At 38.7% G+C, this 20465-nt stretch overlaps 3 protein-coding genes and 1 long non-coding RNA gene across 4 annotated transcripts in view; 2 read left to right on the top strand and 2 right to left on the bottom strand.

The window, feature by feature from the left end:
- LOC144650452 (uncharacterized) overlaps positions 1-7647 on the bottom strand; it is a 141042-nt gene extending 133395 nt beyond the window's left edge. The window contains exons 1-2 of the mRNA XM_078510138.1: positions 6981-7647; positions 4993-5327 (exon numbers count right to left, since the gene is read on the bottom strand). Of these exons, the coding sequence (XP_078366264.1) occupies positions 4993-5327; positions 6981-7478 (833 nt within the window). The 5' untranslated portion in view covers positions 7479-7647. The remainder of the gene's footprint in view (positions 1-4992; positions 5328-6980) is intronic.
- Positions 1-20465, top strand: part of LOC144650412 (uncharacterized) — a 264303-nt gene that overhangs the window by 212718 nt on the left and 31120 nt on the right. The window contains exons 3-5 of the mRNA XM_078510077.1: positions 11284-11982; positions 14392-14577; positions 15152-15199. Coding sequence (XP_078366203.1) covers positions 11284-11982; positions 14392-14577; positions 15152-15199 — 933 coding nt within the window. The remainder of the gene's footprint in view (positions 1-11283; positions 11983-14391; positions 14578-15151; positions 15200-20465) is intronic.
- On the bottom strand, positions 3043-4985 carry LOC144650469 (uncharacterized). Its single transcript, XR_013570118.1, has 2 exons — positions 3333-4985; positions 3043-3281 (listed from the first exon to the last, which is right to left on the bottom strand). It is a non-coding gene; the product is annotated as an uncharacterized LOC144650469 (long non-coding RNA).
- Positions 7767-20465, top strand: part of LOC144650437 (death domain-containing ATP nucleosidase-like) — an 89274-nt gene continuing 76575 nt past the window's right edge. Inside the window, exon 1 of the mRNA XM_078510117.1 lies at positions 7767-7963. The gene's annotated coding sequence lies outside the window, so the exon portion shown is untranslated. The remainder of the gene's footprint in view (positions 7964-20465) is intronic.

Below are 20465 nucleotides of genomic sequence, written 5' to 3'. Positions count from 1 at the left end.
GTTTTGATAGGGACACCCCTCTTGTGCAGTCATGTACAGGGAAGCGTCCGCGTTTTTGTGCCTGTTTACCATTTAACACGGCAATAATAAAGGAAAAAAAGTTTTTATTATTTTCTAGATTAAAATCTTGTGAAAACTACTCTCGTCCATTCATGGAATACGCCCTGTCTGCTCTCAGAGATGCCAATCTGTCCTCGTTACCAGCACCCATGTCCAATACACCCAAACTGGATCGATTCGTCAAGAGTACTTGTCGATTCGACACGAATCGCACGGCGTCCATCCGCAATACCGGAAGTCAAGGGCGAGTACAAAATGAAAATATAAACCTTCCTCGTTCTTAAAACGTGCCATCCAACTGGATCGATTCGTCAAGAGTACTTGTCGATTCGACAGAGTACTTGTCGATTCGACACGAGTCGCACGGCATCGATCCGCAATACCGGAAGTGAAGGGGCGAGCAGAAAATGAAAAATATAAACCTTCCTCGTTCTTAAAACGTGCCATCGAACTGGATCGATTCGTCAAAGAGTACTTGTCGATTCGACACGAGTCGCACGGCGTCCATCCGCAATACCGGAAGTCAAGGTCGAATCGTCAAAAAAATAGTCGAATCGACCCAGTTTGGGTGTATTGGACAACCCTCGTTACCAGTGATGGATAAAAAATTTCTCCCAATCTCTGCAAATACAATATGTTTAAAACATGAAACCAGTACAATTTCCGGCCAAAAAAATATACTTCACTACATTACGCGGCCTCTAGCTTGGTGCTACGTCACCGACAAAGGAAAGCGTCTTTCAAAATATGATAAGAATGTTTTGATAACGACTCTTGTGCAATCATGTACCAGGAAGCGTCTGAGTTTCTGTGTCTTTTTACCATTTAACAAGACAATGACTAAGAAGTCGATCTAAATAAAAATCTTGTGAAAACTACTCTCAGTCTATTCATGGACTACGCCCTGTCTGCTCTCAGAGGTGCCAAACTTTTTAAAAAATATTTCGAATCTTTACTTTAAAAGACAATCTTTACTTACTTCCCCGAATTTTGGTTTAAAGTTTGTGTTATGCACCGTGTTTAAAACATGAAACCAGTGAAATTTTTTACCCAAATTTACTACATTACCGGGCCTCTAGCTTGGTGCTACGTCACCGACAAAGAAAAGGGTCTTTCAAAATATGATAAGAATGTTTTGATAACGACTCTTGTGCAATCATGTATCAGGAAGCGTCTGAGTTGTTGTGCTTGTCTACTATTTAACAAGACAATGACTAAGTAGTCTGCCTCGATAAAAATCTTGTTAAAACTTCTCTCGTCCAATCATGGTCTACGTCCATTTAACAAAACAATCACTAAGTAGTCGGTCTAGATTAAAATCTTGTGAAAACTACTCTCGTCCATTCATGGACTACGCCCTGTCTGCTCTCAGAGATGCTTATCTGTCCTCGTTACCCGTGATGGATAAAAAAAATCGCCCAATCTCCACTTCAAATACAAACTTTACTTTTTCTCGATATTTTGGTTTAAAGGTTGTGATCGATTGTTCTTGAAAGATGAAACAAGTAAAATTTCCTGCCCAAAAAGAATAATTCGCTACTTTACCCGGCCTCTAGCTTTGTGCTACGACACCGACAGAGAAAAGCGTTTTTAGAAATATCATGATAAGGATGTTTTGATAAAGACTTTCGTGCAATCATGTGCCAGGAAGCTTCTGAGTGTTTGTGCCTGTCTACCATTTAACATGTACAAGACAATGAATAAGTAGTCTGCCTTGATAAAAATCTTGTGAAAACTACTCTCGTCCAATCATGGTCTACATCCTGTCTGCCTTTTGTTATACCACCTTATAAAAGGAAAATAAATATCCTTCCAACAGTTTGTCAAGAAAGCGATTTATGCTGTTCGCATCGATACGCTTAACATAAAGAAAGAAAACACGTTCAGTTACGGGCACAGTTGTTGGCTTCGTTAAACACCAGAACGTCCGTCACTCGGGAGCAGGTCCACAGCAACCGCATGGGCATGCAAAATGTCGAACTTTATTGCCGTGTTAAATAGTAAACAGGCACAAAAACGCGGACGCTTCCCTGTACATGACTGCACAAGAGTCCCTATCAAAACATCCTTATCATGAATGAAAAATTAACAAATTAAAAGTAAAAATATTTGTTAATCAGTCTGGTTTTACATTAATATTTAACTTTTTTTAATATTTAATGAAGATATTTAAAACAAAACAAAAAGTGACTAGAGTCCATAGTCCAGAGTCCAGAGTCCAGAGTCCAGAGTCCAGAGTCCAGAGTCCAGAGTCCAGAGTCCAGAGTCCAGAGTCCAGAGTCCAGAGTCCAGAGTCCAGAGTCCAGAGTCCAGAGTCCAGAGTCCAGAGTCCAGAGTCCAGAGTCCAGAGTCCAGAGTCCAGAGTCCAGGGTCCAGTCCAGAGTCCAGTCATGTTCGGCACATGAGCGGATGGGCGTTTGGACCGGGCCTGCATGAGCTCGAGGTACTTGTGCATCGATACCAGTTGGAAAGAAACAGGATGTTTTACATGTATGTTAGTCATTCAGGAAAGCAAACATGGCCTTAGGCAATGCATCATTCATTAGCTCTTAATGTACATTATAAGAGTGTAATAATCAATCCGTAGAACAAATGTGGAATGAACAAAATACGATACAATAAGCTCAGCGTTTAATTCCTTCTCAGTGTACTCACCGACAAGCGTTAGTAGTTTTTACTGCCTGTTCATAACGATGTAGTCGTGTAATCCTGTATCTCATTGCTTGAAACGTTGTCTTTTGTATCATAACCCGTAGACACAATATGGATCAATATGCAGTGCGTGGGTTGTTGCATCAAATGCGTAGGTCATGATTGCCATACTTGTCTTCTTAGTAGACCGCGAAACCCAATTTATGTTCGACCTATATAAGTCGCAAGACTTCATGTACAGCTCTACCCTGCGTAGCAGGGCCAAAGTCGTCTAGAGCATGCATCAGGTGTTTCGTTTCTCCGTATTATTCAAAAAAACATCGCAGTATGTGTTTTTCTTGTTATCATCTTTATTGACAATAAAACAAAAGATAAATCAAGCACATGGGGACATCATTTGTCTGGCGTTATCATGTACCTTTAGGTTCTACAGTCAACTGTACTGGCAGGCGGATTCTTTATCTTTTATCCAAAAAAGGTCGTACAAAAACTGGGACTGTGAAAACAGTAGGTAAGGGAGTCGCAACTATTAGGATACCAACTACAGTCAACTCTCTCTTAACGGACACCTCTATAGAACGGACACCTCTATAGAACGGACACCTCTATAGAACGGACACCTCTATAGGACGGACACCTCTGTAACACGGACACCTGCTGTTGGTCCCGTCCCTGCCGTTTTTCAGTCATTTTACTGCAACTATACTCCCTATAAGACGTACACGTCTCTAAGACGGACAGTTGGAGCCGGTCCCGACTGTATCCGTCTTAAAGAGAGTTGACTGTATCAGGATAGCAAAGGGATATAGTTGCCTCAAATCATGATTATGTCTATATTTTTAAGTACCTTACAAAATATACATTTAAGTACCTTATACGAAAAAAGCCCATACATATTTCCTAGTAAAAAGACATAACTTGTTTACCTACTCCTATTTCCTAGTCCTGATAAGGTTTCGTTCAATTTAAGGGTAGTCGTTTGCAGGCACGTCATCAGGCTAGATCTCTCCTTGTTTTTGTTAAGGGCTTTTCACTGTTTAAACAGCCAAAATATATGTATTTGTGTCGTGGGAAACCGAAAAATAATGGTCCATTTTTGGTTGCAGATAGCTTGGATGGAAATGGATTATAACTTGAAAAATTAAGGCTTAACTTTTCACGTTGTTTCAGCGTCTCTTCAAAATATCGATATGTATAACCGTGGTCTGATTCCTTTCGCAAATTAAGGTTATATCTTCCTTTAGATGTGGAAAGATAATGTTTTTCATGGGTTAAGTTGCCTACCGCTAATTTTGAAACTGTCTGGACCAAACATCAGCAAAATCCCCCTGACAAAGGTTCTTTTAAAATAAACATTATCTGTTCCTCCGTGTCTAAAAATAGGCGTAATAGGCATTTCATATTCAAACCCAGTGGAAGTGGATAACATTATAACTTGATATATAAGCAAGATTAAATCTATTTTCTAAGAGTGGCTGGCAACCATTAATGATGTAAGAAAAAGACGAAAAAATCTTTGATGATTATATTAACTATCAAGGTGTCAAAACTACAAATAAATCATCAAGTATTACTGTGTAATAATACCATGGAACTCAGTCTTTAGACATAACGAGTATGTGCCCAGACTCAATTTAGTTTCACACAAACTTTTAAAATCTCTATTCATTTTCATGACTGTTTGAGAGATCAGAGACTAGATTGATTTCTTCACCTTCTGTTTCAGATGTATTACCTCCATCAACGTTATCCATAACATCTTCAGCTTCGTCATTGTTATTTATATTATTGTCTGTTTCCTCGTCGTCCTTAGAAGACCTGAGCCAAATGCTTATTATCACAACCAAAGCACTCTGAATGGCACTTGAAATTAAACTTTCGTCGAAAAACTGATGACCGATCAGAAGAAACGAAAACTGTACTAAAATGACACACATTCCTACGGCAATTAACTGAACAAAATTAATTGTTTGCCACATGTCCCACTTCTGTAACGAGAAATAAAGTGAGAACAAAACGTACGCTAAAAATGCTAACATCACAAACGTTGTTACGATGGGTAGAGCCCAGAATGGTTCAGTGATTATACCGATCATTACCCACAGAATATGATGCACTGCTATGAAACAACCTGGATATGCTGTGCAAAGAAAACCCCAGCCTGGCTCTGCATTTCCATTCCTCTCAAATTTCCAAGATGCAATTTTGTAGTTGTTACATTTGATATGCTTGCGACTCAAACAGTAAAGGAAGCGACGAATGCAAACTAAAAAAATAAACAAGAGGTAAGTTAAAGGATAAATTAATTGCTCTTGCATGCTATGACTCGCTGCGATAATAGCAACAATTATACCCAACCAAAACAAAACAAATATGAAAAGTAACACTGATTTAACCTTACCCTGGTTACTCTTAAACTGCTTCTTACAATGTTGTAAAAATAAAGTGCTAATAAAATTACTTCCTATTAAAGAGGAACATAAGATAAGCCAGCAGACTTGAAGAAATGCCTTGTTGATGTTTTTGAATTGATGTTTATATTTTGCCTCTACAACACACTCAACGTTGTTCAGTGATGGGTCAAACTGGGATGGGTCGATTGCTATGTCCTCAAGCTGTCGAAAAAAAAATAATTGTCAACAAATGAAACAGCTTATGTGAATAAGCGTCCTGAGTCTAAACTGCGCCAGAAACAACAAAATGCATTCTTGAAGTTTCTTTGTTTAAACTACAATTTGATAAAAATGTTTGATGATGTAAACTGCTTCAAAGACTTTTAAGGACTTTGACAAGAATATAATATTCGCTATTTTCTACGATATTTGATCAAGGGTTTTTAAATTTTTGCCCCGGGCAAGCAAACGTAAACCTCTCAAAGTGTAACTTTGATTGTAACAAATTTTTTGAAGGAATCACAGAAAAACGCAGTCACTCCATTTCAATATGTACTGCATGCATCTGAGTTTTAGATACTAATAAGGGTCTGTGCAATAATTATCAGGAGGGGATTCTAAAACGAGTACAATACGGTTTACAGTTAACCCTCCCCCCCGTACAGAAACTGAAACAGTAACATCTCAACACCCCTGTTAAAGCTAATAATAAACATTCAACAACTCCCCCCCCCCCTATAACCCCGTCCCCATTGCAAAAATTGAAAGTATTAAAGAAATGCTAGCGAAAAATGATGATCGTCTCTTCAGTGACGGGACGTGCAAATTACTAGCAGGGCTGGCTGTCTTGCAAGCACCGGTATAACTCTGACACCATACATGCTATAACAACAGGCATTCAAGGGAATGTTGCCTCGCTGATGAAAAAGCACAAAGCAACGTATCCCGGCTAGCAACTGCTTCCGTTTAGGAGTTTGACAAGAAGGCAATGCAATCTGTTTTATTTTACACATCGTAATTTAAGATCGTAACAATGGTACAAGTGATCTATACTGGCTGCACAAGAGCAGTGGCGGATGGTGATGGAAGAAGGTGTCAATTTGTCGGGATTCCTAACTTTTTCTTTTAGTAATAGACTGGGTAACGGGGAGGACAGTCGACCATGTAGAGACAGGCATTAGGCGGAAGATGACAACCGTCAACGCTAGAGAACTTAGACTTCGCAGAAGACCTGGCTCTTATCTCAAGCACATTCACACAGATTCGGAGAAGATCGATCACCTGAATAGCAACGGGAAAAGTGGACAAAAGTAACACAAAGATCAGGATCTTAAAGTCCAACGTAATAACAGAGCTACTTTGCGAAACTTGGAGAATGCCAAGACAGATGAGGCAAAACTGGACACATTTTTACACAAGTGTGTACGGAGGATGTTAAGAATATACTGGCCAATGAGGGTTTCGAATGAAGAAGTAACAAGGAGAGCTTGGACTTGCACCATCAGTGAGCAGATACGGAGACGGTGGTGGCGCTGGATAGAGCATGTACTGCGCATGGAAGACTAAGAGAATCCGTGTATTGCTCTAACCTGGGCGCAAGAGGGAACGAGGAGCCGAGGGCGATCTAAAGAGTGGGGGAGAACTGTAGAAAGAGAAAAACAGAAGATGGGTGGAATAGAATAAACAAGTCAATGGCCCTATTCTCCCAGAGGACAGCTAGGAATTAAGTTTCTTCCCTCGATAAATCAGACTACCCCCCCCCCCCCCTTCTATGTGTGTCAATTTACACTCTCCTTCCCCTCTTGCTTTACAACCCCTCCCCCCTCCCGATATTTACTGCACAGTCTTTTAATGAAACATCATTCCAATCCTTACCGTTGACAAGAACTTGAGCAGTCTTTTCTTCTTCTCTTTTGGATTGCAAAATTCATTTAAGGTTATATGAAGGTCTTCCTGCCTTCGGTCAGGCCAAATGGTAGCCAACGAATACAAACTCATGGCTCGGAGGCTCAAGTAACGATCACTCACATACAAGCACGAACGACTCCAAATAAATTTGCGTTGATCTACTTCAGTGTGGTTGACCGTGGAATTAATAAAATGCACCCAGATGTTCACAAGTTTAGATGATATATCCTCGGAGGGATAAATAGCACTGGAGATGTTAAAGTAATTATCGAACGGTGGCTTGGTAGACGTCAAGGCATCATGAATTTGGTAATCATATTTAAGACAGTTCTTCTCGTTCCTCGGTTCTTCAGGCCTGGTTGTCTTATTAACCGTTTTAGAAGGCGATATGGATGTTGTCTTGTGAAAACTGACCATGAGTAACAGCAGATAGAAATATCGTTCGATATACCATCTCCAGTTCATGGTAAAACCGAGCCTTTCAAGTCGCGGTTATAAGTTAGAAGGAACAACAATCTTTGAATTTTGCATAATCAATATGTTGCTTGAGGCTGTTATAAAGAATTGTTTCAATTCAGGTTTGTGGTTGGGCAGTTATTGGTTGCATGCCATCACCAAGGCAACAGTACAAGCCATTACGTGCACTTAGTAATAAATTCTCGAGCAGTTAGCTATCGACGCGTGACAAGCAAATTGTTTTTAATCCAAGAGTAGGTCCTTGAAACTTGTCACGTAGCATGTCACCGAAGGTGTCTCACGCCACATTCCGTGCGAGTTGGTCACGCGATGCGTGTTTATGTTTGCATTGACTTTTGCTAGAATATTGGCAGTTGATTTAATTTACGTATTCCATTGTGCTTGCAAACTATGTTCTGAACTTCATATCGTAGTCATAAGACAAGATACAGCTTCCTGAGAGCCTTCGATTCGAAGCAATCGACATGTAAAAGGTAAGACAATATTTATTGTATTGTTCTGGGGGTTTACAAGTCAGTTTGCGAGGCCTTTAGCTGGGCCTTGTATGTCTAACGCAAAGTGTACGATACCGCATAACTTAGATCGCTAGAATCATCGTCCCAAGCACAAAGCCTTTTGCGGCATACATAGCTGCTCGCTCGATCGCGATCCCTGTGAGAAAGTTATGAAACTGCGCGAAATTGTTGCCAGCTTATATCGCCCGGAATGCTAGATCCGCCGCTTGTTTTAAAAGTGTTCTTTCTCCCAGAGATGAAATCTTTCCCTTGAAAACAGCCTATTAAACTTGTAACGTATTGAATAAAATTAGACAAGCCTAAAAGCGGAGCCCCCCAGTTATTTATTTTGACCAGTATCAAGCTAATGTAGTTAACAGTTTTGAATTGAACTCAGCGAATAGGTCATTGTGTTTCCAATTAGGGCAGACTGAAAGCAGAAACGGAATCCCTGTGCATGATTCCAGTGGATGAAAATGATTTTTAACGACAAGGAGGGATTCTTAGTTTTATCCGCTGTTTTTAATCGATGTGTACCTTAACTATAACTCAGCACCGCCGAAAATATGGATTAATTATGCATCATGTTGACCATGGCGTTGAATTGAAATCATCGAGGTCGATCTCTCGCTATCTGACGTGAGGTCGTTGTCATTTTAAATATTACACTCACAATGAAGGTTTCTTTGCAGTGTTTGTTGAGTTCGACATACGGAAACTTGCAGAGGTCCATTTTAATGCTGTCAGCGTATTGCCTGAATGAAATTATTTATGATCGTTTATTCAACATCAGGGCGTCACAGTATGCGATTTTTTCTTCTCTAAAAATTCTGTTTTATAAGCTTTCAAGATTTTGTCAAACAAAGCCGGAAAGACTTCATAAACGCGTCCGTTGTCGATGAAATTGGTAATTCATCTATTTTGACTGTTAAGCGATGCCTTTTCCCAAGTATAATGTGATCAACATGGCGCGCTTTAAGTGTCAAAATTTTGTTTGCCTTGTTACATGTTTATTATGTGGATTGATACGGACAACTTTTTCGTGACAGCTGTGGGTAATCAGTTAGTTTCATCGTGACGTGACTTAATAGTGCGTTTTGACATGGATGGCGCGTGCAGCTTTGACATGAGTACAAAAATTCGATAACCACTTCTTGCCAAAAGAACAGGGACCTCTATACGTTTTCGTGAAGCGTGATTGAGGCTATTTATTTGCCGGTAAACGTGATTTGGGCTTTTATTTTTTTCGTGAATCGTGACCCGTGAACGAAGAGTTGAATTAGACGTGAATCATGAATCTTCTTTTTTTCGTGACTTTATTTCTGATTTTTTTAGGTAGTTCTAGTGAACGTAAATCTTTCTTTTAGCTCTCTGGTTGGGATTGGGACTTTTGTCAGCTATTTTGTCGCGTGTGTGATCTTGACAGGCACAATATGTGATTCCATTTCACAGAGAGGTATAGGGGAGAGAAAGACATTTCGTCATGTTAGATTAATTAAATCACTCGCTTGCGAAAGAAAGCAAAGAATTGTGAGTTCCTTTGGACTCGTCACGCAAACCTTTCTTCCTCCAGAACGTTGGTTGCCCAAAGCACGTCTGCGTTAAGAGGACCTAGAGAAAAGCCCGATGATAGGCTCTTAGAGCACAAGATACACGCCACTGAAAGACAATGACCTTATCATAAAATAAATCCAGGAAACGTAAAAATTTTGGCCAGGCTTATTGGAGAAGAGAGCCAGTGAGGAGCTCCGCAGCAAGTCAGAAATATATAAACGGCACGCAAAGCATGCAGAAGTGATGACGTTTTCCAAGGGGTCTTAATAATCTGGTATAAGCCTGATATACGATATAGGGGCCGTTTACCATTTACAAGAAATTCCGGTAAAATGTCTGTTGGGAATTTCCGATCGGGAAGAGCGCGTTCGATTTAGACGGGTCTCATTTCGTTCACAGGCTCCTCTCTGTTCTGTTTCTGTTGCCGCCTCGAATCGTCCGCGAAAGATGTTTATACTCATGTTGATGATGCATGACGAGGAAAGTCTGATAAATTAAAAAAGTCTTATTGTTTACTTCAGCGTTACTTGTGCCACACAAGTAACGCTATTTTGAATGTTCTTTGCCAGCATATTTGATCGTTGACTTTATTATACTTGCTCTGCTCAAAGAAAACTTGGCTTCCGGCACAAATTCCAACTACCATTTATTGTGATGCAGTGAATTTTCTCGATCTGCAGCAAATACTTGAGCACTGATTAAACCCTGACATCACCTGTGAAGAACTTTAAATACATAAGACTGATCCACCATTTTAGTTGAAGAGCCGAGAGATCTGGCTGTGAAAAAAGGTTTGGGACTAGCGAGAAAGACGAGAAATCTGTAAACAAGTAAAAGGAACGCGAATTTCCATCAGAAAGTTCCACCGGGAAAACGGGACTACCTTTTCAGATTTTCCATTTATTTCAGGAATTTTCCAGTGGAACGAACCGAAAAGTCGTGTTCCATTTCCCAGGAGTATTTTGCTTTGTGTTCTTCGCGGCGATTTCTTGTTGTTCAACATTTGATCTCGCTCTGGTCACGTCCTATTTATCTCTATAGTTAGCTCCCAGTCTTATTCGGTGGTCGATCGCGCGAAACCGGTCGACTACCCATGTAAATAAATGATACTAATAAATGATAATAATAAATGATAGACAGCTACAAAATATCGGAGATTTAATGCCAGCTGCAAGGACGTGGCAGAGGAAAAGGGAAAAACGCTTGAACATGTATAAAAAAACATCATCTAAACATGTGGCAAGCAAGATGGTAAAAAATAAAGAAGACAAAATTGAAAAACCTGCTGCTACAGGGTGGAATAAGCCCGGTGTATCCAAACGAACAAATCGAACCAAAAATCAATCGATTGGGTTCGTTCGATTGGGTTCGGTAATCGAGCAAAATCGAACATCTATTTTGCTGTGTGTTCTATTTTCGAACCAATCGAACTCAATGATATATGATATATAAAACTTTATGATACAATTCTTCTTCCTAGGAGTGATCTGCAAAAATGGCGAGCAGTAGCCATCCACCAAACGTCAGTAAAACTGTGCCAACAAAAAAGGTGCTTCCTAAAAAGTCCACACCTTGAAGGGAGGGAGGAGGGGGGGGGGGGGGTGCTAAAAGCCGTATTCCCACTGTAAACTTGGTTTATTCTTTTTTGGAATTTGTGCCTCTGCATACTTGACTTGAAATAATTTTGTTCGATTAGTTGCTGTTTAGAAACACTTCCCAAATCAGTTGACAAAAATGGAAAAAAGCTGAAATGAACACTTCTGGTATCAGTTCAAATGATGTCCCGCCTGAGCTTAGTGTTTATCTTCCATCCATAAGAGATATTCGAGCACCACTAAAGGATCCAGATGATACGAATCTGCCTGTTGAATTCCTGTTGGTGACGGTCAAGAACTGTGAATTCATAGCTTGTTACATGCAGTTGAAAGATCCATTTAGATGCTGGTTTGATGGTGTTGGTTATGTTTACTTTGGAGACATGTGTACAGGTCAAGAGAAAAAAGTAAAAGTTGCTTTGATAAGATGCTACAAAGGTTTCACTGGTCATGGCAGTTCTCTCATTACTGTCAAAAATGCCGTCACTAAACTAAGACCCAAGGGTGTCATTTCTGTAGGAACCTGCAGTGGTCTGAACCCCGAGAAAACCAAGTTAGGAGATGTTGTTGTCTCTGCGAAATTAACAACGTATGCATCCAAAATGGTAACCGGCACTGAAGAGGAATTAACTGGCATGAAAAGTTATGTTAGCCGACATTTTCTTGACCTCATCAAATATGCAGGCGATGGCTGGGAGGCACCTTTAAAAAACCCAGCAGCACGAGAAGTCAAAGTACATTGTGATGGTGAGTTTTTGATTGGCCCTGAGCAGGTCAGTGCTGGATGGCGGCGTGAGGAACTGGCCAAGTCCTATCCACTAGTAACTGCTATGGAAATGGGAGGTGAAGGTAGGTTGTCATTTATCTCCTAAAGTAGTGTAGAGTTATACTAATAAGCCCTGTACTTAATTTTTCAAAGGCTTTTTAGTGAGCTTATTTTGGTCTATTTTTAGGTAGGCCTGTTTAGGGAAGGGAAAAGCATACACTGTGGTATCGAAAGGAATTTTGCACTTCAGAAATGTTTGGGATTTAGGTTAAATTTGAAAGGAATTTGTAAGAATGTTGCAAAGGAAAGGACTTTAAACATATAACTGAGAAGAGAAGGCAAGTTCTACAGTCATTGGATGAACAATAAAAAAATTATCCCTACAGTAGCTAGGGGGCTTAAAATTATATTATTCTTTGAGACCTTAAACAACAAATACAGTAAAAACCCGCGAGTAAGAAACTATTTTTCAGGTTAGCCTAAAAAGGTTCTTACATAAATGGTAGTTAACACAAATTTAGGCTATTCAGGTTCTTAATAGGTTGTTATTCTCTAAATAAAAATTTACATTGTTGCCAATAGAACTTTTAGTGGTATTTGGCCTATTCCTTGCATACCACACACAAGTACTTGAACTGTTTATGTACAAATGAAGCACTAATCATTCAGAACATAAACATATTATACATGTTCAGTAATGCCTTGTCCAAACTTATTTTCTTAAGAACCTGTTTCAAAATTTTAGGCTAAATAGGTTCTCAGTATAAAAATGGTTTGTAATTAGATGATTTAAGCATAACAGGTACTTAAATGTTAGGTTCTTACTCGCGGGTTTTTACTGTATAGGCCAATGTGACCCTCCAGAGGAAAAAACGTCTTTTTAGTGCGATTTGGATTTATTAAGGTCTTTCAAAGTATTTCAAACCCCCTTAAACCGTGTTTCCAAAACGTTTCCAAAGAGGTTTCTTAAGAGTTTCCATGGGGTTTTAAAGATTTACCAAGGCGTTTCCAGGGCGTTTCCCAAGGGTGTCTAAAGACGCACCAACGGGTTTTGTCTATGGTTAACAAAGAGTTTCAAGCAGGTTTCTAAAAGTTTCGAAAGAGTTTCCAAAGGGTTTTCAAAGAGTTTTCGTGGGTTTAAAGAATTTTCCAAAAAGTTTCCAAAAGATTTCCAAAGGGTTTCTTTAAACGTTCCAAAGGGTGTCCAAACGGTTTCCAAAAGCTCCTTTTCTAAATAGTTTCCAAAGGGTTTATATGACTGGGCTTACCTAGCAGTGGAAGAACATTATAAATACTTTTTGCATCTGAGATTTTTGGGTGAGCGTATTTGTGGGCGGGGGTATCAAAATTTGACATTATCAATCTGAGAAGGTCACTGAAATTTGCAACAAAATCAAATCATGCTTAAGCACCTGCATACGTTTTTTTCCTGCCATTTTCTGCCAAGAAGGATGTAACTCATCGCCAGCATGGTCAACCAATCTCTTCCTTTTGTTAATCCCTCTACCCCTACCTTCTTGCAGTCATTAGTGAGAAACAAGTCTAACGCCCTGTCCACAATGACCCAGGTAAATTTGGAAACGCATCTTTTTTTCCCGGTTAGGCCAACCGTCCACATTCAGGAAACGGCCTTTTCGACGCTCCACTTATAACCTCAGAGGCAACACAATTGTGGACCTTTCTAAAGTAAAATCAACAAAATATGGCCTTAAATCGTGGCGATATACTGCATCGAAACTGTGGAACTCTTTACCAGAAGAAACAAGGAAAAAAAAAAACTTACACGTTTTTTAAGACGAATATAAGAACATTAAATCTTACGGGACTTTGACCGAGAAGTTTGTCAATTTTTTAATATTGCTATTTTACTGTTTTTAATAATATTTTTAAATTTTTAATTTTTTTAAATTTAAAATTTTTATATTTTTAATCTTAGTTAGACAATATTGTAATTTATAGTTATTCTTAGTAATTACAGCTTAATTTATTTTTTTACACTTCAAAGAAGTTTTTATTTTTTTCTATTTTGTTTTTTTTTATTTCGTGGCGCACCTGCAAACTAGCTCTTCAGCTAAGCGTGCTGACCACGTTAAATAAAGATTGATTGATTGATTTCAATTTACCCGGGTTAATGTGGACAGGGCCTAAATAAAAAGTCTTCAAGTGTTAAAAAATGGTGGAAAAAAAATTCCGGGCTGTATTTCCAATATTTATTTCATTGTAAAATCAGTTGGATCAGATCTTAACTAAGTGATAAGAAACTGGAAATCCTGGTCACAGAAAAATAAATTCATGCAGCGGCGCAGGTGAAATTCAAATCCACGACCTTCAGGTTAAAAGTAGACTGTGTAAACATCCAAGCTACAGAGCCTACAGTGCACTGAGGATAATTCCCAACTAGAATCAAATCACAGTTAAAATAGTTTACTTATTTTTTGTTACCGTTTCTCCCTCAAGTCAACACTCTTACGCGTACTTTTTTTCTTTTTCAGTTATTTTCACGGCTGCATTTGATGATCAGATTGAATGGCTAGTAGTAAAAGGAATCGCAGATTATGCTGATGGTACTGAGAACGTATCAGAGAACTGGAGTCATTTTGCAAGTGCGATGGCTGCTTCTGTTGTTGCAAATATTTTGAGTGATCATGTTGTTTTCCATCAATGGCCCCATTACAAAGGTAATCATGGTCACACAAACTTCTGCTCAATATTGTGAGAGTTGGTAACCTTTCGGGTCTGATGGAAGCTTCTATGGCTCCCAAGGGTATTTTTTAAACGAACCTAGTGTTTCTTAAGGTTACTATAATCTCATTGAAATCAAAGGGTACATTCAACTACGTTTAAAGTTTACTCGAATACTCTAGCGAAGTAAAGATTAAATGATTAATTGATTGATTGACGTCTAGCGAAATAAAGATTAAATGATTAATTGATTGATTGACGATTGATTGATTGATTGATGATTGATTGATTGATTGATTGATTGATTGATTGATTGATTGATTAACTGACTGTTTGATTGTCTAGTTACATGTATGTTTTCTTTTCCTTACTTTTGCTGTACAACTTAAGGATTAGGATATGCAGGCTATTGGTTTCATTATTGTGTTGGATAAGATAAGATTCCAATCCTTCAAGGAATAATTAAGCTTTTTTCTTAAACTATTTTTAGTGGTTTCTTTAAAGAAATTCAACTTAATGTCCTCTTAGATTACTGTGGTTTTAAAAGAATGCGTGTCTTTCTTCGTACAGAGGTCTCAGCAGAAGAGCCAAGTTCATCCAAGCGCACCAAAGCTGAAGGTATTTTTTATTTCTGAGTTTGGGATTAAAGTTTTAAAGATGCAGATGGCATACATGTAAAAAGATATGTACTTTGCACCTGACCTGATTATAGAAAAGATACTATAGACGATCTCGAAACCAGTTACCAACTACTAACTACTTAGAAAACACGCTCAGACGAAATTACCGCTGCGGATTTAATTGAATCGAAGAAGTTTGTCTAATTATATTGTCTGGATTAATAAAGGAGCGTCGGAATCAGTCAGATCTTCTCTTATCATTCAATAGGTTCAAACAAACATGTCACAAGCATTTATATACAAATAAATGTGTCTTAAACAAGAGGATAACTTTTTCGTTGCATCGGATAGTTAAAAAAGGAATGGAGAAAAAAATAGCAAGATATAAAGACGCTGTGTCTAGGTACCCGGCAGCCGGGAAGTGTTTCAGAAAACTAGATGCTCCACAGTCTAGAATTCTCATAAGTTGAATTGCAATTATAAAAACGACACAGTCATGTAAATTAAAAATGTTTTGTCTTGTTCTAATACAACGTAGTAGAAGATCCACAAAAAGTACTTATGTTATAAATGACAAAGATACGCGTACAAATGTTATCAGCTAACTGAGAATGTTTTAAGTTTACCGGCATTTTAGCTAGTTAGTTCGTGCCTGTTATCTCCTCCTTACACATCATGGCACTAAGATTTGATATTTAAAGTGCACCTAGCCCCCAAAATTTGTTTTCGCTCAAGTAAAAAAAAAAACATATTTTGCTGAGTATTTCTGCCCAAAAGAATTTTGACATGGTTAAATCCTCGATTTTCTATGCCCGGTTGAAGTCCAACCCGTTTGGTTTGGGGAGAGCGAGCGTGTGACGTCAAATCCAGAACGATGCCCAGTTCTCTTCAATTCCCTCTTAATATCGAAGACTTTCTGCAGCGAAATTTTTATGATTGGGCCCCGAAATCACCTAAATTGTACAAAAATTGACAATGTTTTTCTTTTCATCTGATTTGCGGCGGAGTTTTGACTGGAAATACTAAGAAATTCATTTTATCGCTCCCGAACTGAGCACAGCAATTGAGGCCGACCAGGATGCTTTTTTGTGTATCAGAGTAAACCTGCTTTTGGGGTGCAAAGTGAATCTAGTAAGATTCCAGTCTGTGTCAAAACACCCAGTCTTGACACTGGTTTTATTGTTTAGGCGATGTTTCATGGGCACGCAGAGAATAACGCCTCGATTGACCTGATATCGTAGCTAGCGTGGAGTGCGAGCGACGGGGAGTACGAAGACCAACGAATGAATCGAGTGACCGATCGATGGGGTCAAAAACAAGCCACCTTTCTTCACTTTCGAAATTCTTAAATGCCTGAGGAAGCTATACAAATAACCCCCAAGTTGATTTATAGGTTAGAAATCGCCACTTAATAGCGAAGCACGCGAGGTCTACAAATAATATAAAAAATAATATTAATATAAAATAATATTAAAAAACGAGCTTGAAAATTTAAAAAGGAAACGTCATAAGGAAATGTAGGGGGATATGTAAGGATAAAAAAATCCGGATGCGAGCAGGTGTAGCAGGTTTGCGTAAGAGCTCTCAACTAGTATAAAATAATTTTAAAAATAGTGTCCGATCTCACGTCATATAAAATATTAAAAAAAAGGGCTGGGAATGTAAAGCGAAACGCCACACAGAAATGTAAGGTTGTCTAAGGTTAAAAAAGCCGGTGGTTCTTCGGAGGAAAATAGCGGAAATTGACACAAATCAAGCCAGAACGCTTAAAGAAAGTAAAATAAAAACAAATTGTATCATTTTTGCTTTAAAGAACTGGAAAAATAATGAAATATGTCAAAAAAGAGAAAGGATGAATAAAAAGGTGAGAGCAAACAAGTAAATTTTCACAGCATTTATTTAACAGATAGGATGGTTGTTTGTTTACACATTACATCATTAGAAAAAAAAAAACATTATTACAAGGTCTAAAAAGTAGATATTGGCTTTTAACTCATAAATACAAGTATCTTGAGGTAACAATGCCGGTTTCTCTCTTATTGCCTCATCTTGGTCTTTCGTGAGCCATCTCTATCAATGTAGCCAATGGAATTCTTGACAATATGGTTGCCAGGGTGGTGTTCTTTGCAAGACTGCCTAGGCTTTTTATTCTTTGTGATCTTTTCTTTCTTTCTCTTGAGTGTTGTGTCTTTCTAGCATTTAACTTGGTGTTTCTTCTAGTAGTTTTATCAGTCTGAACCGTTTCTTCAATAAGTACAGGGTTTTCGCTTAATATGCTTTCAATCACGTGTTCCTTTTCCCAAGTTGGGAATATCGGGTGAGGATGCCGCTGAAGATACGCTTTCTGCCTTGGATTGAAGTAGCCTAAAATATTAAAAAAGTTTATTGGTTAAAACAGGTGCCCAAAAATTTGTGACCCTCCCCTTATCGCGGGTCGAAAAACATTTGGCCCTTCCCAAATGGGAGCCCAAAAAATCTTAGCCCTCCCCTCAACTTTCCTTTGTAAACACGAAACGGGCGAAACGTAAATTTATCCAATTACGGCTGGCTAAACTTATAAAAATTTTCCAATGCCGGCCAGGAATGCTGATGGCAAAACAGACTCAATGTCAATAATATAATTTACCGAATTACGGCAGGGAATTGTGAACACGAAACGGGCTCAACGTAAATGAATTTATCGAATTACGGCCGGCTAAACTCATAAATAATATTTTCTCAATCACGGTTTGGAATGTGGAAGGTGAAACGTACTCAATGTAAATATATAATTTACCGAATAATGGCCGAGATTTTTGAGCACGACCCGTTTCAACGGGAGTATATTTCGATACATATTTACCGAATAACGGCAGGTCGTTCGGTAACTTGTTGAACAGTAAACTTCCCGGCCGCAATTCGGTAAATTACATATATAAGTGGTCTCCGACATTCCAAACCGTGTTTCGGAAAATACATTTTTAAACGTTGAGCCGGCTGTAATTTGAAAAATGTATTCACGTTGAATCCGTTCAGTCTTCAAGTTTCCCGGCCGCCGTTCGGTAAATAATTATTTGCCTTGAACTAAAACGGAACGAACAACATTACATATTTGCCGTAAAAACTAAGCTTTGTCATGCCGTCGCTGAGTTAAATTTTCCCGTTGCTGTAGTTGGTCCGCTGATGAACGAACTCCAATTCTTTTGTTCTGAGCTTGTCTTGTGATTGGCTAAAAAACGTTGGGTGGCCCCGGTTGTCCGTTTCACTGTAAACCCCACAAGAGTTGGAGTAAATCCTAGCGAAGCTGCTCGCCGCTACGATCGCCAAAGCATCATTTGAAGGAAAGACTGTAATGAATGCTGTCTCGCTTCAGCCACGTTGTTATAGTGAATGTTTCTCTTCAGCATTTACATATACTATCACACAAAATCATCGGCATTGCGTAAAATCTGGCTATAAAGTTTGTAGCCACTGCCTGCAAGTGCTCGCGACCGAGGGCATAACAATGACCTCACCAACTCTCTGATAGCTTAGCAAGCATATAATAATTTCGTTCGATTCTTTGCTTTTCGACGATCCAGTTCCACAAAACGTTATCGTGTGAAGCACTAAATCCTTTTGTAAGTTCTAAGTTCTTTCACAGCCCTTTACAGCGCATTTTGTTGAAATTTTCTCTACCTATTACATGCACTTTTCTGAAGGAAATTAGGCCCAGGCCAAACGTCGAACTTCACATGAGTCGAACCTAATGTAAATGAGCAAAATCTATTGTTTTTGGTAATTTGCATTAAGTTCGACTCATGTGAAGTTCGACGTTTGACCCGGGCCTTAGAGAACTAATTCGATACCGTAAATGATCAAGTAAACGCTCCGCTCTCAAATAAACCCCTCGTATCTAATAAACGCCTCCCCTGACATGTATTAATAAACGCCCCGTGTCTAATAGACGCCCCGTAAGAATCGCCTCGAAAACCGAGGCAGCGCTCCATAAAGTAAACTCAGGCAATTTGTTAAGTTAATGTCTTTGCTTGACTCGGACATCGAAAAGGACAACCATGCCAACATGTTTTACCCCGATGAGGATGAATACATCAAATTTAATAACCATGTTACGTCACAACATGGCGGCCATTTCAGAAATCGGGGAATTTCGTATTCACTTAGTTTTATTCGTTATTTGTTCGGTTTTACTCGGGTTATCTACCCATAGTTCTACTCGACAAGGGCAAGAAATGAAAGAGCCTCACGTGTTTCCAAGATGGCGGTCGAAGACGAGCGTAAACGATGTAAAATGTTACTCGTAAAGTGAAACAACGCTTGAAATTTTGCATCCAAATTAGGTATGTTTTCTACTCTTTCATTAGATTTTAGATTTTTGCCATAGTCACAAAAAATATGTCGTTTATCTTTAAGCCATTTTCTTGCTATTCAACGTGTACAGTATGGGGCCAAGTTCTCGGCCGGGTCCAGTTCTCGGCCACTTTGTGTTCAACGCGTTTTTTCACGCCTCAGTTGAATTAAAACAAAAAGTTATTTACATCCAGCGATAGACTGATTCTTGTGCTCTAAGTATCTTCAGTTTGATCCTTCAACTCGCTATAGAAAGCTCACACGTCGAGTTTACGCGGAGGTAGGTTAATTTTTTTTCCCCAAAATCGTGTTTGTTTACGGCTCCTTGAAATTCTTGGATGCAGTTAAATTCGTATTTTATCCGAAAGTCCCATCCAAAAGAGCTATTTTTTTGCATGTGAAACGTAAAATAATTCAGCTTTCTGCTTAAGTTAACTTTTTGTTGATTCTTTGTATTTTTTTGGGTCTTAATTTACTTCGGAATTTTTCCGTGCGACTTTTGCGTATTTGCCAGTTCTCGGCCACCCTGCTCGCTATTACAGCTTAGCGCTTTGGTTTTTAATATAATTTCATCTACTGCAGCCAGAATAAAAGAAAGAAATGTTTTAAAAATAAAGTTCAATTAAATCTCTAAGTTTTGAGCTGACTCTTGTCTTGTTTATTATTTCTACAACACCTAACTCTTTCAAGACCTTTCCACTGCAAAGTAAACCATCTAAATGCATTGGTCACACTACACAATTCTGCGGTTTTGCAAGAACCTGCAAATAGGCAAGCAACTAGGCGCGTTAAAAACCTTCCTTTCTAAAGTAAAACAAAGCCTCATAAAAATAATTTGGGATCGATATAACATAAATAAGTTTACAGAGTGATTTTATGACTGTGAAAATTAATTGAGCCTTTTTATACGGAAATTACGCATAAGCTTTTTGGTG

Source organism: Oculina patagonica, chromosome 4 (genome assembly GCF_052425735.1).
Source record: "Oculina patagonica isolate OP01 chromosome 4, crgOcupat, whole genome shotgun sequence".
Taxonomy (NCBI): Eukaryota; Metazoa; Cnidaria; class Anthozoa; order Scleractinia; family Oculinidae; genus Oculina; species Oculina patagonica.
Note: the sequence above shows the minus strand (reverse complement) of the source record. Positions and strands in the feature narration are given on the sequence as shown.